At 49.0% G+C, this 26,602-nt stretch overlaps 3 protein-coding genes, 1 long non-coding RNA gene and 1 pseudogene across 4 annotated transcripts; 2 read left to right on the forward strand and 3 right to left on the reverse strand.

Annotated features, from left to right (window-relative positions):
- The first annotated feature begins 609 nt into the window (after positions 1 to 609).
- LOC120703732 (protein CYTOKININ-RESPONSIVE GATA TRANSCRIPTION FACTOR 1-like) lies at positions 610 to 2,759 on the forward strand. The gene is made up of 3 exons (XM_039987891.1): positions 610 to 1,077; positions 1,197 to 1,550; positions 1,682 to 2,759. The coding sequence occupies exons 1-3, from the start codon at positions 823 to 825 to the stop codon at positions 2,174 to 2,176; spliced, it is 1,104 nt and encodes a 367-aa protein (XP_039843825.1). The 5' UTR covers positions 610 to 822; the 3' UTR covers positions 2,177 to 2,759.
- Positions 2,760 to 5,594: 2,835 nt separating this feature from the next.
- On the reverse strand, positions 5,595 to 7,947 carry LOC120702174 (uncharacterized PE-PGRS family protein PE_PGRS54-like). The gene is made up of 2 exons (XM_039985917.1): positions 7,362 to 7,947; positions 5,595 to 5,611 (listed from the first exon to the last, which is right to left on the reverse strand). The coding sequence occupies exons 1-2, from the start codon at positions 7,945 to 7,947 to the stop codon at positions 5,595 to 5,597; spliced, it is 603 nt and encodes a 200-aa protein (XP_039841851.1).
- Positions 7,948 to 13,200: 5,253 nt separating this feature from the next.
- On the forward strand, positions 13,201 to 14,963 carry LOC120705189. Its single transcript, XR_005687827.1, has 2 exons — positions 13,201 to 13,595; positions 14,355 to 14,963. It is a non-coding gene; the product is annotated as an uncharacterized LOC120705189 (long non-coding RNA).
- Positions 14,964 to 18,903: 3,940 nt separating this feature from the next.
- Positions 18,904 to 21,562, reverse strand: LOC120703733 (annotated as a pseudogene).
- A 2,434-nt stretch (positions 21,563 to 23,996) lies between these two features.
- On the reverse strand, positions 23,997 to 25,798 carry LOC120703734 (tetraspanin-2-like). Its single transcript, XM_039987892.1, has 2 exons — positions 25,208 to 25,798; positions 23,997 to 24,530 (listed from the first exon to the last, which is right to left on the reverse strand). Exons 1-2 carry the CDS (start codon positions 25,715 to 25,717, stop codon positions 24,213 to 24,215), a joined length of 828 nt encoding a protein of 275 aa, XP_039843826.1. The 5' UTR covers positions 25,718 to 25,798; the 3' UTR covers positions 23,997 to 24,212.
- Positions 25,799 to 26,602: the final 804 nt, after the last annotated feature.

The raw sequence follows: 26,602 nt of genomic DNA on the forward strand, positions 1-26,602 counted from the left end.
GACGATCATTTCTGCGTGCACGGACACGCTCGGCTCGACCACGCCATGTCCTCGCGCGCACGCACACACACACGCTTGGCTCTTGCTGGCGCACCCAGTTCACGCACGCATCACGGTCTGGCTCGTGCACAGCCCTCCGTGCTCGACGCACGCACACGCAGCGCACACACGCTGAACACGACACGACGCCTGCGCGCACAATCCACACGCTCGGCGCACACACACCACGCCCTGGCGCGCACACACGCTACCAGGCACGAACACACGCACACCCCGTCGCCATGATCAAGTCACGGCGATGGGTTTATTCCCAACAGCGACGTCGTCCCTCCTCTGGAGCGAGAGATCGACCTCGTTCGCTCGCTCCTCCCCATCACATATCCCGTGGCCCGACTAGGAATAATAACGTGTGTTTGCACAGCAGCCGACGTGTTTTACTGTTCCCCTCCGATGCTCATCCCTGCATCTCTCTCTCTCTCTCTCTCTCTCTCTCTCTCTCTCTCTCTCTCTCTCATGCGTGTGTGTCTGAAAGGGATCGGATCACACACGAACGATCTACACGGCCTAGCAAAGGCAGACCTCTCTCCTTGTCCCTTTATAAAAGGGACATGCCTCACCCTGCAGTCCATGATCGCCGCTTTTCCTCTTGATCCGATCCCTTCGAATTAATTGCCCGCTACACACTGCTGCCGTTCTCCTCCTCGCTCCCCTCTCCACATCTCATCCTGATCTCCACTCACTCATCATCACCTAGCTAGCTGCTACTACCTAGCCAGCCATAGCTCCATCCGGGGATCTCGAGCGCAAGTTCCTCTCGCTCCCATGTCTGCCATCTACATGAGCCAGCTCTCCACTGCCCTCCCTCTCATGGAGGGAGCTGATCACCACCAGGATCACCACCACCACCACCAAGGCCACTTCCAGGCCTTCACCCTCCCCAAGGATCCCCCGATCCTGTTCCCCTTTGTGATCAGCAGCAGCAGTAGCGCCAACGAGAGCAGCCTGAGCTATGGATCGCCAGAAGGCCATCATCACTTGTTCAGGCAGCAGCATCAAGCTATGCTGGAGCCCCAACATGTAAGTACCAGCTAAACAAGTGCGTGTTCAATTTAATTTCTCAATTCTATGTGTAAATCACTTGGTTTATGTTAGTTTGGTGGTCACTCTTGGTTAACATGCCCCCTTTCTGCCATCAGATGATCGGCGGATCATCGTCTGCCAGTGTCTTTGCGACGCCGTTCCCGACCGTGGAGAGCATCCGGGACGACATGATCGAGCCGTCCTCGTACGATCCATACGATATGGGGAGGCTGCAGGTCGTTGGATCACTTGAGACTGCCGGAAGCTGGACGCCGCCGGCCAAGATGAGGATCACGAGGAAGGCGACCGCCGATCCTGGTGCGGCGGCGAAGAAGCCCAGGAGGAAGGCGCAAGGGTACGAGGACATGATGAGCATGGGTGGCCAGCCAAATCTGGGTGTTATTAGGGTGTGCTCCGACTGCAACACCACCAAGACGCCCTTGTGGAGGAGTGGTCCTTGCGGCCCCAAGGTAGGAACAACCGTTAGCTGCTGCTTGCTTGTTCCCTCTTGGAACTCGTGGTCCTTGCAACTTTGTACGATTGTTAGAGAGCCATGATTTGCAAACCCATGACTCTGTAGCGCTTGTTTTGCATGGTGCAGTCGCTGTGCAACGCGTGCGGCATCAGGCAGCGGAAGGCGCGGCGGGCGATGATGGCCTCCGGCGGTGGCGGATCAGGGCCGGTGCCGGCCGACGGCGCCAAAGCAGCCACGGCCACGCCCAGGGGCGCCATGGCCGCACCAGCACACCCGAAGGTGAAGAAGGAGAAGAGAGGGGACCTGGACCGGTCGCTGCCGTTCAAGAAACGGGGCAAGGTGGTCCAGGATCACGCTGGCGCCGCCGCCCCTCCTGCTGCCGCTCACAAGGCCGTCGTCCAGCCCGCCGCCGAGGTTGCTGATGACGCCGGTCCGAGCAGCAGGGACCTCGTCGACAACATTGGGCTCCTCAGCTGGAGCAGGAGCCCACCAGCTCCCCCATCTGCCGCCGCTGCTTCCTGCAGCTTCCGAGCGTCGCCGGGCCTGCCGGTGCAGCAGGACGAGATCACGGATGCCGCCATGCTGCTCATGACGCTGTCCTGCGGGCTTGTCCGGAGCTGATGATGATCGATCTACCTCTACACACCAGGCACGCACGACGACCAGCACCGTATAGGCCTTTTGCAGCAGCTAGGCCGGTGCCTTTGATTGTTAGTGTTACCGTCGTCTACCTTCCGCGCTGTAGTGTTTTTTTGGCTTCTTGTTCGTGGTGCCAGTGTAACCCGTGTCACTATTCGAGTCATGTGATTCGTTCGTGTATGTGAGAGAGATCAGAGAGAGGGGGAAGAGTTGAGATGATAGGAGCGAGAAGATCACGAGCGAGGGAAGTAATAAGGCAAAATCGTGAGATTACCATCTAGCTAGAATATAGCTAGGATATAATTATTGCATGTAGTGTGAGGAGTTTCAGTTTTGAGTAATAGGTTTTTTCTGTGTGCTGGGGCTATAAAAAACATTGGTCGCTGGCTGCTAGTAGGCTGCTAGATGTATTTTTGTTCTTTGTTGTTTTGGTTCAGTTTCTTGTACTAGAGCTAAAAATAATAGCAATATGCATGGAGAGAGGTCGAGCAAAAGGTGTTCATCGGGACTCGTTCATGACTTTGCTTCTGATGGTTATTACTATGTCAGTATGATCTGCTTTAAACTGTGTGTCTGCTTGGTCACTTTATCACTGGCCTGGTTTACATGCAACATTCTCCTTTATTATCGATCATATAGCATCCGAGGAACTTTGATACTTTCTATTGGCATATATATGTGTCATTTTATCTTGTAGGTGTGCTAATAAACTGGTTAAGCCCCTACTAATAGGGTGTACTTGATGTCTGGGGGATATATATGGGCAGGGTTAATAACCCAACGAACTAGCCGACTGCATGCTCTGACATGTGCCCGCTTCGACGCCGGCAGCAGGCTGCAAGCCAGCGGCTGGGTACAATCAAGCCCACGAGCAGAGGTCACAGCGTCTTTCTCAGCCGACGGTAAGCCACTACGGGAAACTGCTGATTTGCCGAGTGTTTTTTTGTTTGCCGAGTGTTTTATCTCGAGCACTCGGCAAAGAGCTGATTTATCGAATATAACAAAAAAAATACACGACAAAAAAATACACTCGGCAAACAGTTAATTTGCCGTGTGTTTATTTTTTTACACTCGGCAAACAGTTGATTTGCCGTGTGTCCCATCTGGACACTCGGCAAATCAAACACTTTGCCGTGTGTCCCATCCGGACACACGGCAAAGTTCTTCCCCCGCCATCCCATTTACTCGATCCCTCACCCCGCAATCTCTCTCTCCCTTATTTCTCCCCCTCCCTCACCTCTCTCCCTCTCTCACTTCATGGCCAGCCCAACCGGCGGGTGCCACCAGCGGCGGCGGGGGCGACCAGCGGCCGTGGTGGCGCGGCTGGATCCAGCCCCACGGGCGACGGCGCAGGCGGATCCGGCCCCGTGGCGCGGCGACGCGACGGCAAGGCGCGGCGGCGGCAAGGCGCGCAGCAGGGCGACGGCAAGGCGAACGGGGCGACGGTAAGGCACGCAGCGGGCTCCTCCGGCGGCGCGCAGCGGGGTCCGGCCCCGACGGCGGCGGCGCGGGCGGATCCAGCCCCGTGGCGGGCGGATCCGTCCCCATGGGCGGCGGCGCGGCGGATCCAGCCCCGTGGCGGCAGATCCAGCCCGACGGCGTCCTTCCCTCCCTCCACGGCCATGGTGAGCGGCGGAGCTGGCGGCACCGCCTCTCCCCGAGAGCAACAGCGACGGCGCGGCTCCGGCCTTCCCTCGACGGCCCACGGGCGGCGCAACGGGGGTGCGGCCGGGGCTGTTGCAGGGCGGCGGCTGGTGGCGGCGGCAGACGTGGTGGCTTTTTTTTATATATTCCAAAATTTTTGCCGTGAGCCAGTGCCAGCACACGGCAAAAGCTACGCCGTGTGCCCGACAAGCGACACACGGCAAACAGTTTGCCGTGTGTTACACACGGCAAACAATTTGCCGTGTGTATTACGGCCTTTGCCGTGTGTATTAGGCACACGGCAAATCAGGCGCATCCCGTAGTGAGCAAGACGCCCGCTTTTTTTTTCTCTCTCTCTTCTTTTCTCTCTCTTCTCCACATAGGATTCAGCCTACTTACAGCCTCTATAATACTTGCTCTAAGATGAAGTGGCTTTTGTGCTGGTAAGTTCCAAAATCTAATATCTCTAGTTGCTGGATCCCTGGAATGTCCCAGGCATTCCAAAATGGAAACACTACTTTGGATAGAGATAGGCACAATGTATAGTTTAAAGCTCACATGGACGAGTAAAATTTCTGCTTTTACAAAGCCTTTGAACACGTGCAGACGGATTGAGAGTAAATTGTTTTAGCTATGCTTTCCTAAACCAATTTAATTTCCCACTACCACAGCATATATAATTTGACTGGACAAATCTACGGAATAAATAATATACCTCTGCTAACCATTGGATCCACATGTCACGAGATATGATTTGCCAGTTCATAATCTTCACACATCGAGCAAGCGCTAGATTTGTGCATTTGCACAGAGGGAGGTGGGGGAGGGGACCAGACTGCTGACTCTATAACATGACCCGGTGCCTACACTTCATCTTTGTCATGCAACATTTGACAAAAGGAAACGTAACACAATTTGTGTGGTGTCATCCACCCTTTTACCCTTCTTCATTTAATGCTACTCCTGCTCACAAATATCACTACCAACACTATAAGGACTCCTCCAACAATGACACATCGGCTAGCCCATAAGAATTCAACTCATTATTTTGCTTATACGAGAGAGAGAGAGAGAGAGAGAGAGAGAGAGAGAGAGAGAGAGAGAGAGAGAGAGAGAGAGAGAGAGTTCTATCTCTTCTTTAAAATCTAGCTTATAGAGGGAAAGTGGGTTCCATACTTAAAACAGATGGCATACTACAATTAGATGTTTATCTGGAAATTTGGACATGATGTGCACTTAAACTTCTATTAGAGGCATCTAAGTCTTGCCTTGACCCTTTCAGGAGAAAAAAAAAGCAAAGAATGAACCAGTGCATGAATATAGTTCCAGAGATCTACCATCAATTTGCTTCACTTGTTTGCAGCAGGATGAAATTTACTTCACATGCTTTTGACCGGACAAATAATGGGATAGATACAAGTTGATATGTCCTTTTGTGTAATTAACATTTGGCCGATGAGTAATCGACATGATCTGAGAAATAAAGATTAATTTGAGCTTTCGGTTGCATAGCATAGAATATTTCATATATGCATGTTTGTGTTTATGGCTAACCGAATGTAGAGTGTTTGAGTGGAGGATGGTGGTAGAGGGGCGTTTCTTGGCTCATGATGTGTAGATGCAGCATGGCGCTTGACAGCGAGGCGATGTAAGTCAAGCAAGGGCCACCAACAGTTTGAAGGGTGTGGGTAGAGAGTTGGACGAAGGGATAATAATGCAAGGCCGGACGTACTGATTCACAGGCGATCCGCGTCGCTCAGATGGAGGGTGCAACTATATATGCAAGACAGAAAGAGACATAAAACAGCAAGATGGTGAAGGTAAATGAGTCAATGTGGGTGTGTCGAGTTTAACTCAAGAGGCGGCCTGGTGGCTGGAGCATGAAGAAGAACTTGAAGACGTCTTGAGGTTGAGGAGAAGGTGGAGCGAGGCATGTTTCTTGGCTCAAGATACATGTAGGAGTTTCTCTCTTTACCTCATTCATGATTTTCGGAGCTCTTTTTCTTGGATTTTATTTTGTGCCTCGCGTTTAGTCTGCAGTTTTGCTTGGATTTCTTGGATGGTCCCGGTGTTAGGACGTGAAAGAATATCCCTTGAATGTCTTGCATCAAGCCTTCTCTCACGAGCACTTCTATTTTGTGGGTCTCTCCTCCAAGTTCATCCCTTTTCTTGGTTGATCTTCCTCAGATCCGTAATGCTAATGGTGAAATCTCTTGATCTTTCCTAGAAGATCTTTTTGATAAAGATTCACTTAGTATAGTACGATAACGGTTGAATTTGGGACGTCTCTATGAAGGAGAAACTATAAAGCTCCGGGTTGAATCTTGAATATATTCCTATAAAGGTCGGAATGACCTCTGGGTTCAAGAATCAAGATAGAGAACCATGGTCCGTTTTCAACCCAGAACTTCCGGTAGGTCAGCAGCACATCCAAGTTGAACCTAAATCTAATAAGTTTTTCAGAAAACAATTGCTTTGACCATGCTTGTTCGTGTTGCTTTTGTGTCTCTGCACATCAACTATTGGCAAGAACTGTCGGTTAGAATGCGAGTCCGTTTCGAAGACAGTCATGTTGCGTTGTCATATCAGGATATAGGCCAAAGTTCAGAAGGGGAATTTTGATTGGCTGCTCCGCTATTTATGTACATGGAAGATCACTTGAAACAGACCAATCCAGACTCATGAGGAAACTTGCAAAAGGCACAGGGAATGAACAGATATCTGACGAAGCGCCTGAACACGATCGCCTGACACGACAGGACGCTCATCCACTGAAAATTTTGGTGACCCCGATAAAAAGGCGGGCGATCTATATGTACTCTTGTGCCGGGCCGGCCTGCGGCCGCTCGCGGCTCATCCAGATGCCTCCGGACTCCAGACCGGCGACGTGCGGCCGAGCACCGTGGCAATCCGTTCTTCTCCGGTGAAATGCTGCCCTTAGGAGCTCCTCAATTTTTCACCGTACCGTGCTCTTTTTCATGTGGACCTCGCCGCGTTTCTCTGCCGCGCCGCCGACCTGGAGGCTGCCGCGCCGGCAGAGGTGTCGACCGTGTCACTGCCTCGCCGGGGCCATCATAGTGCCGTCGAGTCCTCCGGCATGTCACCGTCGTGGCGTGATTGTTGACTGCTGATTAAGAGTAAATTGTACACCAGGTCCCCAAATTTGTCCTGAGATTTTGGTTGGGTCCATGAACTCTCAAATCGTGCATCTGGGTTCCTAAACTCTGTTTAGTGTTTCATCTGAGGCCCCAAACACGCCACACAAGCTCTGAATCCGACGTGGCATGCCATGTGGTACCACAGTGGTAAATTTTTTGCAAAAATAACCCTGCATAGTTTTCTCTTCTCGTATTTGCTCTTTTCTTCCTCCGTCTCCAATCCCTCCCCGCCGCCCCTTTAGTGAGAAACGCGCCGCCGCCGTTCCCACCCTCGGCGCGCCCTCCTCCTGTGCCTCCCGTCGCCTTCCCGTGCGCGTGAGGGGTACTGCGGCAAGGCGGTCCGCCGGACGGTGACGCCCGCGCACTTCGAGAATGGGGAGTGGCCGTGCCGCCGCCCCCCATGGCCGGACTGCCGCCTTCCACGGCGGCGGCGCCCTCCTCCATGCTCGCCTCCGAGGACGCGTGGGGCGCCTCCATGCCCTCACCTGCCGCCCCAGCGGGCACGCGGGGCGCCTCCATGGCCGCGCCGCCGATCTCCTCCATGCTCTCCTCTGTGCCCTCGCCTGCTGCCCCGGTGGCCGCGCCGCTGCCCTCCATGGCCGGACCGCCGCCCTCCTCCATGCTTGCCTCCGAGGACGCGCGGGCCTCCATGCCCTCGCCTGCCGCCCCGGTGGGCACGCAGGCCGCCTCCATGGCCGTGCCGCCAATCTCCTCCATGGTCGCCTCCGTGCCCTCGCTGCTGCCTTGGTGGCCGCACCGCCACCCTCTATGGCCGGACCGCCGCCCTCCACAGCCGCGCCACCCTCCTCCATAGTCGCCTCCGAGAACGTGAAGGGTGCATTCGTGGCCTTGCCTGCCGCGCCACCGCCCTCCGTGGCCGCCTCCCGCCTCCTTGGCCGCGCAGGCCTCCTCCCTTGCCGCGCGGCTAGATCCAGCGCTGTCCTCCTCCATGGTCACCCCTAGAGGTGCTTGACTCAGCGGAATGCAGGCCGAGAAGATGGGAGGAGAGTGAGAGAGAGATTGGAGAGGGAGGGAGAAATGAGCAAATGTGAGAAGACAAAAATATGTAGGGTTATTTTTGCAAAAAAAATTGCCACTATGGCGCCATATGACATGCCACGTCGGATTCAGACGGTTGTGTGACGTGTTTGGGACCTTAGATGAAACACTTAACAGAGTTTAGGGACCCAAATTCACGATTTGAGAGTTTAGGGACCTAACCGAAATCTCGGGACAAGTTTGGGGATCTAGGGTGCAATTTACTCGCCGATTAATTTAACTAGCCTATCAATTCATACTCCTGCACGGATTAATTATAATTATTATAAGAATAAGATTTATAGCTAATAATTATAATTGTCTATGTCATGTCCTCTTTGATATAATAAATATTCTAATATATACTCTAAAATACATATTTATCATTATCTAGTTGCAACCGATTTTACTTTGCAACACACCTCCATATGCGTTTGATATATATTTAATTGAACTATTTGTTTGTGAATTGATATTCTTATCTCTTCCATTATACAATAATACATGATGTCACATATCGTGAGTAGCATTTTTATATAAAAAATAATATAAATAATATACTGATAATGATATAAATAGTAATATAGAATTTTATATTGATGCACTTTAATATTTTATTATAGTTATATAATTCAGATCCAGATTTATTTTGTGGTTAATTTTGATCGGGAACCAAACAAAGCTCATGCCCCCCGCATCGCCCTTAGGGCGACTCGGGCGGCGCCGCCACCACCAACCAAGCACCCCGCTCCTACCTCCCCTCCGCCTCACCGCCGGTGGAAGTCCACCGGCTGCGATGAGGGTGGCGGCGGGCGCATCCATCTCCTCCCCTCCTCTTCCTCTTCCCCTTGTGGATTTCCCTCTTTCTAGTGTTTGCGTGCTCGCTGCTAGCCGCCGCCGCCGTCCTTCGCCGTGGGGAGCAGACCCGGCGCCGGTGGTCCCTGATCCGTCTGCCGGTCTGGCTGGGCCTCGGCCTTCGCGGATTGGCTGGGGCGCGTGGTTGGCCACGCTGCTCGCGACTCGGCACCTTCAGGGCGGCTCGCGCGCGCGGCGCCCCCGTGGTGGCTTCTTATATTAGCCTATGCAGGCGTCAAGGACAGGAGACGCTTCGGCACACCGATGTTCTGCTCGACCTATGCTCGAGCTTGTGTTCCCCTACTACTGCCAAAACAGCATGTGGCTGGCGGCCGTGCGGTGGGGAAGGGTGGCTCTTCCTCCTCTCGAGCTGCACGGGTTCGACCTTCTTGGCCTCGACCATTGCTGCACAACGCCGCGATCGGTGCGATGGTGTGTCAACGGCGCCATGGTGGTGTGGCCGACAACGGTTTGCTTGGGCGTATGTCAGCATTGTCGTGGTGGCGTCGTTGACTGCGACTTTGCGAGGTTCCCCAATAGCGTCATGGTGGTGGGGCTGGCAGTGCCGGCCATTTCGTTTCACTATAGTGATGATGCGGGTGAAAACCTATTCCTTCTTAGGACAGCGTCGATGGTGCCATTGCGTCATGTCCTTCCTGAGGGCAACCTGAGTGCTTGCTTTGGCGGTGGCTGCTTTCAAAAGCTGGCCCGTCCAGCCCCGTGTTGGGGGAATGGCCCAACCCATGTTGTAATTGGGCCTCATGTGGCGGCCCAAGGGCCTATTTGTAAATCTTGTACTCACCAAGGGTCAGAGACAAATTGCCACCACTCTCAGCTCCTATATATATATATATATATATATATATATATATATAGCCAACCCAATAGGTCAAGGGGACTCTCTCTCTTGAGCTTTCATTGTGTCTTCAGCTCTCTCTATATCTCTCTCAGCTGTCTTGGAGGACTCGATCCCCAACACCCCACTCTTGCTTCCTGCTCGACCAGAGGAGACTGATAAAGAGGAGGACTAAAGGTTTGAAGATGTTGGCGTTGGAGGCTCTCTTAGGAATCTCAGGACTGTTGTTTGATCAGTGTTGGTTACACCCCCAACCTGAAAAGTTAGGTGGTGGTGTTTCCTTTCTTGTTGCTGATCATCCATCTCTTTCTGCTCTCACCATCTGTCTAAAAACTCTAGTAAGACTCGTGGTATTTAGGTTCTTGGTAATGGAAATGGGGTTAGCCTAGGTTCGAAAAAAATATATAATTGGATATTTATATGCAAATTTAGGATGTTGTTTGCATTATTTTTATAATGCCATATATGGATAGTTTACACAGAGATCAGGGGGGTTATTTTAGATTTTTTTTATAGTGATACATGTGGGTAATTTAGATAGTACATGTTAAAGGGGTTATTTTAGTCTATTTTCATAATGGTAGAGATGAGATGGGTAGTTTATTAGGAAAAATATCAAATCCAATGACTGATTAGAGTTGTCCGATTGATAGAAATAAGTTACGACTATTATGACATTTAGTTTTAGTTATTTTTTAGATAATATATAGAAATAAATTCCGGCATCCACAACCATTTTCTATTACTACAAAACATAGTCGTGCATCATTTTTAGTTCCCCTTCGTTCTTACCACAAAAGAGAGGAAAAAGATCTAAACCAATTCTATGGTTATGATTCAATTTTAATTATGATCATCAATATCTTCTTGGAGCATCTCCAAGAGCTCTTGTAACTATGAGTAGCTAAAATTCCAATTTAGCTTATGTAAATAGAAATAGCTAGCAAAAAAAGTGATAAAATCCAATAGCTTCTCTAAAACCAGCCGTGAGCACAACTCTCTTCCTCCTCTGCCTCCTAGTGCCAGGGTCAAAATCGACCGCTCGCCAATTTGACCGGCTGATTCCTCGCCGGCGGCGAGGTTCCTGCGAGAAACAAGAGGCCGACGAGCATCCTCGGCATGAGGGGAACCCATTCCGCACCAGCAGGGAGGACTAGCGGCAGCCAGCCACGCCGGCGGGGGAGGATCCGCGGGGGCCACCGCGCCAGAGGGGAGGAGCCGTGGTGGCGGGCCGCGTCGAAAGGGAAGCCGTGGGATGGGGAGGCCGAGCGGAGGGGAAGAGCAGCGGCCCGGGATGGCGGGGACGGGGGCGGTGCTCGCCGCCGCCGGCGCTCGGGGGCAGCCTAGGAAGGAGGGGCGGCAAAATACAGAGTTTATTGGATCCGAGTTTTGATAAAGTTTCTCTTCTTTTAGTTAACTCATCAAATATACGAGAGCTCTTGGAGATGCTCTTAAATATTTCAAATTAACTTTTAACAGTGGTACTGCTAGATTCATCTTCAAATATAGTTTCAAAATATCGATCGTTATATTTTGAACGTGCTTATTAATATAATGTCAAATTAATGTCTTGGTAACTATGTCGTTGTCTAAAGGAATAATTATTCGGAGGGAGTGCTGAAGAAGTTCTTATCTTTGCCTGCTCCTAATTTTCATCCATTTAGTCTATTACGAGTTAACCTAGAGCAAACATTGATAAAGCAGGTTTCTATGGTAGCGAAACTACCAACCCCTGCCCTCAATCTAAAGTAACCTCTCACGCTGCATCTAAATTAACTATGCTTATTATCTGAACGAGCTCGCAAAAGCTCAGGAATGTTCCCCTTCGTTCTTACATTTTTCTATAGACAGACAGATGATGGGCAAGCATCCTGTGTTCCCCTTCAATTTGCTTAGCCCATTTGCAGGAGGACGAACGAGCTCGCAGAAGCTCAGGAATCTGCAGAGAAAATATCTGACGGAGCGTCTGAACACGATCGCCTGACACGACAGGACGCGCATCCCCTGAAACCTAGAAGCCTCCCAAGAGCCACCGGCGCTTGAGGTTTTTCCGGTGATCCCGAAAAGGCAGGCCATGTCCTCTTGCACCGGCCGGCCGGCCGGCTGGCTTGTGGCCACCGGCGGCTCATCTCTGATCTCGATGCCTCCGGAGCCCATACCGACGCGTACGTCGCCGACCGCACGACGATGCGCCATGAGTGGCCACGCGCGCACAGGCAGATCGAAAGGTCTGCCTTGATTCTTCGCCGGCCGGCTTCTTTTCCTTTTCTTTATTTGTGGACCTCGCTCGCGGCGTTTCTCCGCGTCGCCGGCCCCGGCGACCTGGACGCCATGGCGCCGCACGTTCGGACGCGCGCCGGTGATCGTCTCCTCCGCGCGTCGCCGTCGTGGGGGGGCCGGCCGGGACCCGGGAGGACGGCTGACTGGGACGCCGGCAGAACGGCGGCAGCGCCCGTGCGGCTGGTTTGTTTGTTCCATCTGAGAATGTGTACTGTGGTGGATGCGATGGCTAATTCGCCGATTGATTGGATGGCTCGATCGAGCTGTGGTGTAAGCAGCAGCGAGCTTATCGTCATCTTCTCCATCGGTTAGCCGTGCTGCATGGCCTTATCCGCTGCTCGGGATTCTTATCTGCGCCTTCTTTGTGTGATTTGCGTCCTGTCATGGATCACTCACTTCACGGTCTAGTCAGTTTTTTCACGCCGCATGTACTGCCTTGCAACATCCGATCCATCCATGGAGATTTCACGCCGCATGCAGAGCCTTGCAACACCCATCCATATTAGGTGGAAAAGGAGACACTGCTAGAGTAGGGGGAACACAAAAATAATGTGAACCGCAAAAAAAGTTGCTTTGGGAAAGTTAAAAGTGAAAGTATCCAGGTCCCTAATTCGAGTTTTGGTAATTGACGATAACATATGTGGACTAACAATTTCTTGAGAAGAAATGAGTATAGGTTGGTCCAAGAGAAGATGAGTTTACATTGATGTCGTGAAGAGTACTTGGAGATGATATTAAAAGGATAAGCTCAAGACATAGGTATAAGATAGGACTTTTCTATTTGGGAATATATCAGGTGTAAACCAATTTCTCCGTTCAAACTTCAATCTGGGTCGATCAACATCTAAGGGGCATAGCAGGATTCGGTAATTTTACAACTAACCGTCCGCCCTTGGATTGAGTAATCACACTTTTGCAAATCCCCCTCCCACCCCATGCGCCCCTTCCCTTGGATGTTGATCCAATGGCCCAGATTGAAGTTTATTTGCATAGTTTGCACGATGATGTTGGTTTGCACCTGATATATTCCCTTTCTATTTTTGCCGGTGTGTGTGTGTGTGTGTGTGTGTGTGTGTGTGTGTGTGTGTGTGTGTGTGTGTGTGTGTGTGTGTGTGTATATAAGCCAATAGTGGTTGCTTGACGTCTACGACATCAATCATTCAGGCGTGGAAGACTATACCCCCGAATATATCCAGGGAATATCACGTGAAGACTGTTGTGCGAAAGTGGACAAGGCAAAAGGAATAAACAGTAATTAGAACAGTAAATTCTATTGTAGCCAGGACAATTATTGAAGGCAGCAGCGCCGTCCAGCTGTGCAGGCAACAGTAAAGGAGAATAATTGAAGATGCCGGGTGTCCAGGCGCTTCCTTAAGCCCGAAGGCTCCTCCCGTCTATAAAAGGAGAAGCCAGATGCACACATTCATCGCCGGACCAAGAAGAGGAGCGAAGACACCGACCGCCGAATACTCAGAGCGCATCCACCACCACTCCACCTAATTAGTAGCCACCTCACTCCCATTGTAATATAGAAATAAGGGAGAAGCTGTCATCGTCCCGCGTTTGTAAGGTAATCCCTAAGGTTGTGTAAGTGCTTGGGGTTTCCCGAAAGAGAAAGCCGTATGTAAGTTTGCTATGTGGAAATGGATTAAGCTTTCCTGAGATTTTTCCTGCTTTCCTTTGAGCTCATTCATATGGGTTGATGTCTCTACGCTAGGGACCCTAGAGGAGAAACCTTTGTGTTGAGTTGCTCTCGTTTATCCCAGGGAGAGGCGTCTGAGAGAGCCCTGTGTCCGCAGAGAAGTGTTCCCTTCGGGTGGAACTGCCTGGGGAGACGGTAGAGCCTGAGTCCTGTGTGCGCGTGGCCGGGGTTAGCTTGGGAGAAGACCGGGTTGGCCTGGTTCTGAAGCGAGCTAGCGATGCATGCGGTGAGTACCGAGTAGGATTTACACAAGCATAGTTTCACGACTGGCTGAATTTTTGGTCTCGCCAACCTGCCAAGATCCTGATAAGCACACATACCCATACTCTGCATATTCACTAATCACGCACATAATAATCACGCACTCCACGGTCATAATATCCACGCACTCCACCATCCACGTACGATCACCATAAATCACCTAGTGCTCTACCCACCATATAAGCATAGTAATGCCTTGAATAGTAACAAATTTGGGTGCCTGATGCACTCCCTGGTGAGTGCTCTTGCACTGTTCATATTCTGAATTTGAATAGTACCTCGTATTTTGAATAGTGCCGCGAATTTGAATAGTTTCAGCTGAATTTGAAGTGTCGTGAATAGTAACTTGAGATTTTGAATTTGCAGCTTGAATTTTTGAATTTTTTCCGCTTTCATGTTCCACTATACTGGTATCACAAGCCAGAGTGTTTGCTTGATGTCTGCGACATCAATCATTTGGGCGTGGAAGACTATACCCCCGAATATCTTCAGGAAATATCACGTGAAGAAAGTTGTGCAGAAGTGGACAAGGCAAAAGAAATAAACAGTAATTAGAACAGTAAATTCTACTGAAGTCAGGACAATTATTGAAGGCAGCAGCGCCGTCCAGCTGTCCAGACAACATTAAAGGAGAATAATTGAAGACACCGGGTGTCCAGGCGCTTCCTTAAGCCAGAAGGCTCCTCCCGTCTATAAAAGGAGAAGCCAGGCGCACGCACTCATCGCCAGAAGAAGAAGAGAGACGGAACAAGAAGAGAAGAGAAGACACCGACTGCTGAATACTCAGAGCGTATCCACCACCACTCCACCTAATTAGTAGCCATCTCACTCCCATTGTAATATAGAAATAAGGGAGAAGCCATGATCGTCCCGCGTTTGTAAGGTAATCCCTAAGGTTGTGTAAGTGCTTGGGGTTTCCCAAAAGGGAAAGCCGTATGTAAGTTTGCTCTGTGGAAATGGATTAAGCTTTCCTGAGATTTTCCCTGCTTTCCTTTGAGCTCATTCATATGGGGTGATATCTCTATGCTAGGGACCCTAGAGGAGAAACCTCTGCGTTGAGTTGCTCTCGTTTAGCCCAGGGAGAGGCGTCTAAGAGAGCCATGTGTCCGCAGAGAAGTGTTCCCTTCGGGTGGAACTGCCTGGGGAGACGGTAGAGCCTGAGTCCTGTGTGCGCGTGGCCGGGGTTAGCTTGGGAGAAGATCGGGTTGGCCTGGTTCTGAAACGAGCTAGCGATGCATGCGGTGAGTACCGAGTAGTATTTACACAAGCATAGTTTCACGACCGGCTGAATTTTTGGTCTCGCCAACCTGCCAAGATCCTGAGAAGCACGCATACCCATACTCTGCATATTCACTAATCACGCACATAATAATCACGGAATCCACAGTCATAATATCCACACATGATCACCTTAAATCACCTAGTGCTCCACCCACCATATAAGCATAGTAGTGCCTTGAATAGTAATAAATTTGGGTGCCTGATCCACTCCCTGGTGAGTGCTCTTGCACTATTCATATTCTAAATTTGAATAGTACCTCATATTTTGAATAGTGCCGTGAATTTGAATAGTGTCGTGAATAGTAACTCGAGATTTTGAATTTGTGTTTTGAATTTCGAATTTTTTCCGCTCTTGTTTCCATGTAGTGGTATCCATTGTTCCCAAAAAACCTTAGCTGATTCTCCTAAAAATGTTTCTAAATATATAAGCATATCTTCTACTTTATTTCCAATATTATACTGATTCTGTATGTATTTTTGCACTATTAATCCTTTTCATATACTGATTATATTAGGTCCATCTATAGAATCATGTGCTGCTAAATTTAATATAGCACCATCACTTCTGTAATTCTGAAATTGAACTATCCTTTCAAATTATCTTCCTTTTGAACCCATATATTTATATTGTCCAGGTATATAGCTATATGCAGGTTCTTCCTTTTCTGGTGGCCAAGTTCCTGACATTCTAGAAGGTCTTTTTTTCTCCTTCAATTTTAATTTCTGGACCTCTTCTTCTTTTAGATGAACCAGACTCAACTTTCATTGCTTCTATAGAATTATCTTTGTCTTGTAAAGTATATATATATATATATATAGAGAGAGAGAGAGTTTGAGCTTTGTGGCACTAGGAAGTCTTCAAGCAAGCGTCATCGACTTGTTACTTTTGGGAGTTGCCGCTCCCTGGACGGCTCTCAGAGAAGGTGAAACTGTTGAGCCCTCTCAAGGAAGATTGTGGAGGAGCTCCAGTTTGATTGTGAGAGGTCATTTTGTTCATCTCACTGGAGTGGTTAAGAGCAACTCTAGTGAAATCGAGATTTGGAGGAGTTTATTGATTCAAGCCAGCTTAAGATCAAGAGAAAACTTGATAGAGGAGTGGTTGAAACTATGAATCCACCTGAATGTGGATTAGGAGTGACCAGCAATAAGTCATTGACACCACAAGAAAAATTATTGTCCCATGCCCGATTATTTCTTTGCACAATCTAATTCTTACAATTTGCTTTGTGTAATTTACTTTCGTAAAGATTGAATTGCTTCGTGTCATCCTAGGTTGCAAACCCCTACTAGTGATAGGCTTTGCTAGATATCTGAGCTCACTTGTGTTACTAATTAAATTTTCAAGTGTTTGTAATTTTAGTTAAAATCCCCTATTGACCACCTCTAGTCGGTATTCTAGATTCTAAAAAAAACCCGCTTGGTGGAACAACTATAGCTTCCCTACTCAACACTCTTCCTCTCTCACTAAGGAGCGGAACACTCATCAAAACTTCTTTGTTCTTCCTCTCTCTCATAACTAAAATGAACTCCCGCTTCTATCATTTCTTTCAAATTGATATTGTCATTTTTTTCCCACACTTTCTTTTTATTTTTTTTATTTTTTTCATCTTACTAGAACGGAATTAATTTCTTTTTGAAGATTGAGAAAGAGCTAAAATAGCTTGAAATAAATAATAATTATTTTGATGGAACCTTCTACTCAGAATTAACCATTGATACACGGTATTAACATAGCCTTATTGAATTAATAGACCTTCTTTTTACTTATTAAAATATAAAATCTAAAATCAGACCTGTAACTGTTCAGCCGGAGATGTCGGATGCAAGATCTTTAGCTACATGTATCAATTTGCCACACTTCTTAGATACAATATGCGTTGGCAACTGATGAGGCTTGGCAGGATATGAGTGAATTAAGGTTCTCGAGGGAGCAGAAAAGGGTTTGTTATTCGCTATTGGTTTAGTAGGGCCCCACCCCCAAACCCCGTCAAGGGGGCTATGAGGTTTTATAAATTTACTACCTCCTTAAGGTCACCCCTCCTGCCTCCCCTCTCTAGGGGAGTTGCTTTGAGATTTTTAGGTAGTTATTTCATCCAGAAGAGGCGCTCTGTTGCCATAAAAGGTACAGTAGAAAGAACTGAACACTTCCCTGGCAGCAGAGCAGAGGGAGGTGTGAAGTGAGAGAGAGAGGGGATATGATGATTGAGGTTTTGGATATGACCTTTGCATTTTGGATTTGGATCTTTTTTGTATTTCAAAATAGTGAAAAAGTAAAATAAGAGGTGTTAAGCTTTTTATCATTGAGCTCGTGCCACCCGTCCTCCATCCGGAACTGAAGGTTTCTCTTGGTCAAAGTGCTAAATGGACAATAATCCAATAAAGACCTTTGAGATTTCACACAATGATGTTAGTTTGGAGGAACTTCTACTTAGTTTTAGTTTTATTGTAAAAGTGCTTGAGTTTTAGTTTTACGTAGTATAAATACGATATTCATCCAACCATCCACATCTTATTATGTACGTACTGTTTATTATCTTTAATTCCATCTTACTTGGGCCACAGTTATCTAGCACCCTAACAAAAACAATCCGTTGCCGCAAAAAAATCGAACGGTGATCATTACGGAACAAGACACTAAAGCTCGGGAGATCTGCTTAGCTCCAGTGCAGGATCTGATCTCGAGGTTCATAGCATATTAGTCAATTTGATCTGTAATTGATAAGGAAAATATACTAATAAATAAAAGGAAAACATCGGTTGGGATTTCCGAAAAATTCCGACGCGGCGTTAGCCATTAAGTCTACTAAAAAAGAAAATCATCAGATAAATTTCCGAATCTTAACCGTCATTAATTTTGAAGCATGTTTTAGGGTCGCTAAAATAGCGATCGAAATCTTGAGCCATAGTGAAACAAGTTCTATTTTATAAAGAGTTCAATCTAACTAGTGAAACCCAACTTAGCATCACCATCAAAGGATTGGACCTAACCGAGATAGCTTGTGATAGCAGGGCAATAAATTAAATAAAACTAGCCCATAGATCCAATTATATCAAAAAAATGAGATTAACATGTTTCAAGGTAAAACAACAAACAAAAGCTTATCGCAGAATAGATGAATTGTGATATTTTGCCAGGATAGAAGCCGATAGATCTTTGACCATTGTTAGATAAATTGTGATATCTATTAAGAACTAGCAAAAGATCAAGCGACGCAGCCTTACAAGAACTTGATAGAAATCGATAGCTTGTTAATAAAATAGATTCAAACAAAATGATGTGCCATAAGTTGAAATCTAAATTACTCGATAAATAACGATACTTAATTGCAAATCGGAGGTCGAGATGGTGCGGCCCTGTTCATTCTTTGCAATGTCGTCCTCGATTCTAATGGCTTATTTTGTTGGGAAGATTTCGCTTTTGAAAATTCTAAATTTAGAGTTCTCTTTTCAAATATTCCACCAAAAATATACTGTGATTCCGTTGAACTCATTTCTCGTGCTTTTGTCGTCGCCCTTCTTGTTTGCCTCTTGCCACACTACTTTATGATTGCCACGTAGGTTTGGCACACAATGCACGATATCCGGTAAGGCAACTTTAGAAAGAAATCTTGGATTGCAGATCACTAGATAAAACTTCAGGAACAAAATATTATATCCGTGTGCAATTCAAAACCACAACTCCCGAGCTCTAAAACAGGCCTAAATTCAATACATGCATAAAACTTGTATAAACAGAGCAAGGTCAACCAACAGCTCAACATAACTAAAGTGCTTCTTCGAAGCACAATAGTTGTTGACTTGGTGCAACTTCGTTGCTTACATGTTCTTTGAAGATGCCTTGTATTGGCCCCATATTTGACACAAGAAAAAAAACTATCACAAATTTCCTATGGGCCCCTACATTTGACACAAGAAAATCAAACAAACTAAATAAACAAATCAATGAACTGCGGCCACGACAAATTTCATCCGAATCTCAGCCGCCCCCAACATGCACGCAGGTTGCCAAGAACTGACCATACGTGCATCAAGCGCTCCCGTTTCCTACTTGCAGGTTCACGAAACGATCATCTTCTACAGAGAATCGTCAGAGCCGGCTTCGTGGCCGCCGGCGGCGGCGGGGAAGATCCCCTGCCCCGGCGACAGGATCCCCCGCGGGTCGTACCGGCGCTTCAGCGCGGCGAGCTTGCCCCACTTCTCCCCGAAATGGCGCCTCCAGCCGTCCGGCGACGCGTGGTGTGGCAGGTACTGCGTGCACCCGACGCCCTCCTGGTCGCAGAACGCCCGCACCGCCGCGTTCTCCCGCTCCAGCCGCTCGAGGTCGCCGGCGGCCACGGCCGACCTGAGCATCCCGACGGCGTAGAACACGCCCTCGCCGCCGCCCGGCGTCGCAGCCGTCATCCTGCCGTCCCACCGGCCCCTGTTCATGGGGTACATGAGCACGGGGCCGGCGGGCTTGGCGTCCCTGAGGATGCCCCTGAAAACGCCGGCGTCGAAGTCGAGGATGCGCGACCTGGGGACGAAGAGGTTGAGCCACGGGTGCGGCACGTCCCAGGCGCCGGCCGCCCGCAGCTTCTGCTCCTCGCGGCCAACCCGGTCGAGGAACTCCACGTACGACACGTCCCTGACGAACGCGAACCCCGGCACGAAGTTTAGCTCCTCCAGTAGACTTTCAAGTTTCTGCACAAAATTTTAAACAATGTGTGTGTGTGCTTCAATATAATTCAGCTCTAAATTTTTAACAGCGTTGATGAGTCTTTGATGAAACCAGCCGGTTGGGAATACGGGTGGTAAAGAGACTTAAAATTTGATTTAGATAATAATCAAAGGGTCGGATTCTAATCTTTTACAATTTTGAGCTAGAAATATAAGGGTCAAGTTAGATTATGAAGAGATCACTAGGGACAAGATTCATCACCATCCCTAGTTGGGAAATTGGACAAGATTCGTTACCATCCCTAGTTGGGAAATTTACCTGATCCACGAAGGAGGCAGTGTCATCGTCATAGTACATTGCGCCCTCGATGTAGTAGATGGCAGTGGAGCCGGTGTCGAGGACTAGCTTCGCAAGCTGATCAAGTTCTGAGGCTGAGAAGAACGACGACGACCTTCGGCCCTCGGTGAGGGTCCGGTTCAGCTGGACTTGGCCCTCTACGTAATCGAAACCGGATCCGCTGGACGGTTCTGATATGAGAAGCTCCTGATCGCTGGTGAACGTATCAACATCGGTGTAGGCGATCCGGACCCAAAGTACCCGTTTGGGAGCGGGTTCAAGCACGATGCGGGCCCGGGTTATGATCCCAAACTGACCCAACCCGCCCAGTGCTGCGAAGAACAGGTCCGAGTTCTTGTCCGGAGAGCAGGTGATCATCTCACCCATGCCTGCAACGAACGAACATGGCTTGGCCATTAGTTAACTGTTGTGAATCCTACTCGTTCAGACTTGAGACTAGTTGGAAAAAAATAGATGACTCTGATGAACAAGTTGTCCACTGATCAGCAGACAGGGAATGCATACATGGCCAACAAGACTTGTACCTGTTACCACGTCAAGCTCGTGCACGTTGGAGATCTGTGGCCCGTGCCAGAACGCCTGCCCGCCGATGCCGCCGTTGGAGAGCGTGCCACCGCCGGTGATGTGGAGGTAGTCGGTCCACACGCGGGGAGCGAGGCCGTGCTCGAGTGTGGCATTGAGCCATTGAGGACGTCAGCCCACAGCTGCTCCCCACCAGCGTCCACCCATAGCTGGTCGGGCGACGACGACATGTTCACATGGTGGTTGTGGTCACCGCGCCCCATCGAGCGCATGGCAATGACAGTGCCACCCGGGGCAAGGGCCTGCCCTCTTGAGGAGTGACCTTGCCCACGGGGCACCACGGCGAAGGGCTTCGGCTGAGAGATCAAGTGCCGGATTAGGGCAACGATGTCGGCGGGTGAGGTGGGATGGAATACCCCATTTGGGACGGCTTCCACAATGTGGCCAAAGTCTGATGATGCCTTGGTGATCGAATCATGGTCGGTGTGAATCTTTGACACAATGTCAAGGCTGGAGATGTCATCATCAGCTAGGTCAACGGAAGCTACCATATGGAAATGGTTTATGGTGGGGAGAAAGCTGGTGACCATGAGAAATGTCGCTGGACAAGCCCTAGGCATCATGTTATTAGAAATGGCAGGGATGGAAGCTGGGCAGCTTGAGTTTGCTGATTGCATGAGAGAGAGATCTTGTGTGTGCTAAGGTCATCAATAGAAGACGCATTTATAGTTGAGAGTGAGTGTTTCAGTTAGTATTAGCTTTGAAAAATGCAACATGAGCGGCTGACTTCCTCCCAGAAAAGATAGATCCAGAAAAATAAAACTTGGTCACCGGCCCTTAGTTTGACTCTTCAGAAGACCCTCAATGATGATTGGTCAATACAAAATCATGAAACATCCTTGACTTTTGCAGGCCTAAAACTAATTAACAGGGCACTAAGGTGATGAAAATATATCTTATGAGACAAGAGATGCATATAGAAAATGGTTGTTTGGAAGTTGGGAGAAAAATTTCATGGGATATTTTTTTAGGGCAATTTCTTGGGATATCATTAAGCTTGATTATCAATTTGTTTGGAAAGTATGAATAACTGGAATTGTTTACTGCCGAAGTTCCAATGTTCTATCACAATTTAATAAATTATTTGTAGTTGTCCCTTACTAATGGGGGGAGACCATTAAGGTTCTATATAATCATTTTATTACATTGTTTATACCGTTGTATCAATTATACTAAATGATAGGAAGCAATTACTTCCTAAAGAATAATTGTCACAGATCCTGACATCCATTTAGAACAAAAGTTTCACCTTTCATCATTCATTCATAATAAGCATTAACTACTTTTAACTTTGCAGGAATAGTGCAACTTCAACCACGTTGTAACCAACATTGTTTTCTATATAACCCAGTCTATACTGTGAAATAGGATAGGCAATACTAATCCATTTAGATGTCAAATGTTATTTGCAGGATCAGGTGGCAAGAACCAACTGTGTACTATTCGATTGGTTGTGGCTGGTGGATAGTGTTGATTTGCTGTGAGAGAAAAGTACTGCTGGCTGGCTGATGCTAATTTGGTGTGATAGAAAAGCACTGCTGCTGGTTGCTAGCAGAACAGAGCATAGTCTCGATCCCACGACATTGTGTCTTCAAACCTAAAAGATTGTTATGCAATAGCTTTCTTATTATTCTTCCTACTTACGCTCTCTAAAAGGCGCGGCAAATAATTTACAAAAAATCTATATCTTATTGTGTTCTTGCCACATCATGTTGCTGCATCCACGTCTCTCAAACGAAATAAACATAAAAAACGCCCAAAACGGAGAAGAAAATGGCAATGATGAACCTCGGGTGTATTTGGTCCATAGTACTGCTCCAAAGATTGACTTTGACATCACACTTTTCTTTTCTAACATAGCTTTCCTTTTTAATTCCTGGAGAGACCAGAGGGACTGGCTTTCAGTGATACTCTGGCTTCTAGTTCTCAAATAGACTGTCCTGTTTTTTGGCACATAGTTTTTAGTTTCTGAAGTTGATAAACATATGATAATGTTGTTGACATACATACCAGCCAATGGGTGGCCTGAAAACAAGCAATGCAGAACAAAATTTTCAGTTAATTCAATCAGCTTAGTCACAGAAGAGATGAGAAGTTGAGACGGCAGTATTAAGTAACCCAAGTGATATTGTTATAGATTGGGGAGCATGAATGTGATGGCCTACTTGTATAAGAGCAAATCAGAGCTCGAGATATGTCGACGCAGTTCATGTTTAAATATAATCACTGCCAATTAGTGGTGGCCATCACAAGGTTTCCTCATTTTCTAATAAATGCAAATTCAACATAGATATACTCCACTCACCATTCATGCACCAAAAGAAAAAAAAATCAATGTAGAAAAAACAATGTTGTTGGAATTTTAATCCAAGTCAATTGTGATCTTTTCAGAAACAATAATTTTTTCAAAAAAAATGTCAGTGCGAGAAAAAGTTGCACGGAGTCTAAATCTGTGTGCCCTGAATCCGGACAGGATGACTTTCAGCTGAACTGGGGAATAGGTCATTGTTTGGCCCACATGTTAGTGACCAACAGAAATGTCAGAGGAGTCCCATCTGTCAGAAGAGCCTCAAAATCAAATCATGGCATTGGCATGCAATGTTGTAAACTTACAGAGTTACAGGGAAAACTTCCCGTTTGTTCTTGATAATAAAGAGTAAATTCTCTCTGAAGAAATTAGAGTACTTTGTTTTAGTATATTATATTTGAGAAACTTTTTCGTAGATTATAAGAAATTAGAGTATTTTGTGAGGAGCAAATTTAAGTTTACAGGCTTGGACCAGGCCTGCATTGAGCCCAGGCGGCCCAAGTGAGACCTCAAGTTTCGCGGCCTGAGAGGTCCAAGAAGCGTTTTGGGTCAGGCGGGGATGTTTGAGATTGCATGGCCGAACTCAATGTCGTTGTGCTCACTGTCCTGTCGTCGTACAAGCATGGCAGGGATCCAATGCGAACCAGGTGAGCAAAAACTAGCGTTGCTTTCAGCATGCAAGAAGCTCCTGCCTACCTTGGATACAAAATGCACGGATCGGTAGGTAGCACCATGACAAAAAACGACAGCCATCGTCCCCAGCAAAAGGACACAAATCAAAGAAAGAGCACGAGCCGAGGGCCCCCCAACAACACCCCCAAACTGTTGCCGGCACCAACTGATCTTAAGAAGTTTCAGTCAGGATCGCATCATCGAGATTCTTGGAGCACAGAATTCACAAAAGGAAAGAAAAAGAGGAGGCTCATTCCGTCGAAATTCTTGCTCAGATCACCGGCACCAAACCATTCATCTTAATTACAAGCTTCTGAAGACATTGCACGCAGACAGAACTCACCTCCCTGCTCGCAGTTGCAGGTCATCAGTAGTTGGTGTTGTTGCCCCACTTGTAGCGGCGGAACAGGTCCTCCGTCTGCGCGTTGCGGAAGGCGCAGCAGCCGACGACGTAGACGAAGATGAGCGCGACGGTGGCGGCGAGCAGCGGCACGCTGGCCCGGCGCCACTGCTCCCGGAGCGCCCCCAGCACGCCGGCCTTGCAGGAGGCGCAGCCGTAGCAGAGCTGCCCCGGGTCGTTGCTCCACGCCGCGCAGTCCGGGTCCGCGCTCGCCGCGGGGCCCGACCACGCCGTCGGCGACACGTACGCGAACCCGCACGCCGTCGGCGGCTTGCAGCACCCGGACTGCACAACGCCGGGTCGTCAGGCGATGGTTAATCAGAACGAGATTCAGAAGCTTCGTGTAGGGGACAAAACAAAACTGCTGCAGAAAAGAAAATCAATGGTGGCTGGCTAGCTTCTTGGGTCCAAGCGCCGGCCCTCATGGCACATGCCTCTGCTCTCACACACTGTCACACACACCTAGGCATGATGAACATACACATCGACATATCACTCACCGAGTGGCGGCAATCATCTACTACACATCTTCCCCAACTAGTGGAAGTGTCTGCACTCTGCAATAATTTAACACAGTATACTGGACTGAACTGACTGATGCAACTGTGGTGAATAATTTAACACTGCTTTCTTTCTTCAGACCCTACAAGATTGTTCCTTGATTCCCATTGCCAGTGTACTATCAATTGGCTGGTAGTACAACTTCAGACCAACTAGTGTAGAAAGTAGAAATGAAACTACCAGCCACCTTACACTGGGCAGACTCCATTAACTTTGCTCATCTTAAATTGTATGCAACCATATAAGTTATTACTAAAAGTCCAAAACTCTTCTATGTTGTACGTACTAGAGTTAGTAATCAAGCACTGTGATTAGATTAACTGCTGGTGAAATCGCTAGCCAAAAAAAAAAAAGACATTATAGTAGGAGCAACAGTGGAGTACTAGTAGCTACTTAGTTACCTCGATGGGGGAGAGGTGCGTCATGTAGAACTGCTCCGGCACGATGAAGGATCTGTCCATGGCGAGCTTCCTGCAGGTGCCCGAGCCGGCGACGCAGGCCCGGATGCCCTCCCACCGTTCCGGGTCGCCGGCGACGTACCTCCGCAGCCACGGCGAGTAGCCCTCGAGGCGGTAGTCCTGGTATGCGCGGCCGGGCACGGGGTACGCCCCGGAGCCGTGCGCGGCGGCGAAGGCGGCGGCGAGGAGCGCGAGGAGGAGCGCGACGAGGGCGGCCACGGCGAAGAGGTAGCAGGCGAGGAGGCCCCTGAGGTTGCGGCGGGCGCCGACGAGGCCCGCGAGCGCGGCGAGGAGGAGGAGCGCGCCGAGCGCGGCGACGGGCCAGCGGGCGAGGCGCGCGCACCCGGCGCCGCCGCGGCGGGCGGCGAGCCAGACGCCCGTGGCGGCGATGGGGACCGTGCAGAGCAGGACCAGGAAGGTGACGCACGCCGTGATGTTGTTGCTCACCGCCATGGCGCGGCACGGGCGGACGGTGGAGCTGGAGGAGAGAGGGGGGGGGGGTGTGCGGGAGTGAGTGTGGAAGGAGGGGGGAAAGGGGCGCGAGCGAGAGAAGCAAGAGTTGTCCTCCGGGGGGGGGGGGGGGGGGGGGGGGTTGCAGCAGCTTCCGCGGCGAGCGGATAGCGTAATTGGCAAGATTGATGGAGCGCGTGCCGTCTTGTTCACTGGTACAGTGCTCGGTGACGGTCAGTGAGTCAGCCAGTCAGTGCAAGTCGTCAGGGAATCGCTGCGGCAGGCACCATCCGGTGGAGGCGCGGAGCGGCACGGCGAGCGGCCGACGGCCACGTGGAGTCGCCGGCCGACGTCGCGGCGCAACGGTGGCCGGCTTGGGACCTGATCGGTCGCAGGCACCCTTTGCTTTTGCTTGCTTGTCCAGATGGACCAGTGCTACAGTATTATTGTTGCTATAGTATCACCACATATGATATGATTAGATTCTCGATATTTGGAATTCTATAGTAATTTTTTGCTGCAGTAACCAGCCGCTACAGTGCACTACAGTACTCATTCCTCACATAAATTAGCTCCAACCAGCCGCTCCAACCCACGAACAGGGTGGTGTGTGTGGGGGGGGGGGCAGCGGCGGCAGCAGCTTCGTCTGACCAGTCCTTGATCCGTGGATCGGACCGTGACGGGAGCGCCGTGTGAGAACGTGTCGCGTGCTTCCCCTACCACGTGCACCGCCGGCACCGCGGCGCCTGCGTTCCATTCCATAACCGTGTGTTTGGTTGGGAGAAGGGGTCCAACCTGGATGGGTCGGATCCTTTTTTGGAGTGTTTGGATGGAGACAGCAGGGGACGGAGCGGACCCAAGAGGAGAATATTCGCTGAAGATGCGGGT

This window comes from Panicum virgatum, chromosome 4K (genome assembly GCF_016808335.1).
Source record: "Panicum virgatum strain AP13 chromosome 4K, P.virgatum_v5, whole genome shotgun sequence".
NCBI lineage: Eukaryota > Viridiplantae > Streptophyta > Magnoliopsida > Poales > Poaceae > Panicum > Panicum virgatum.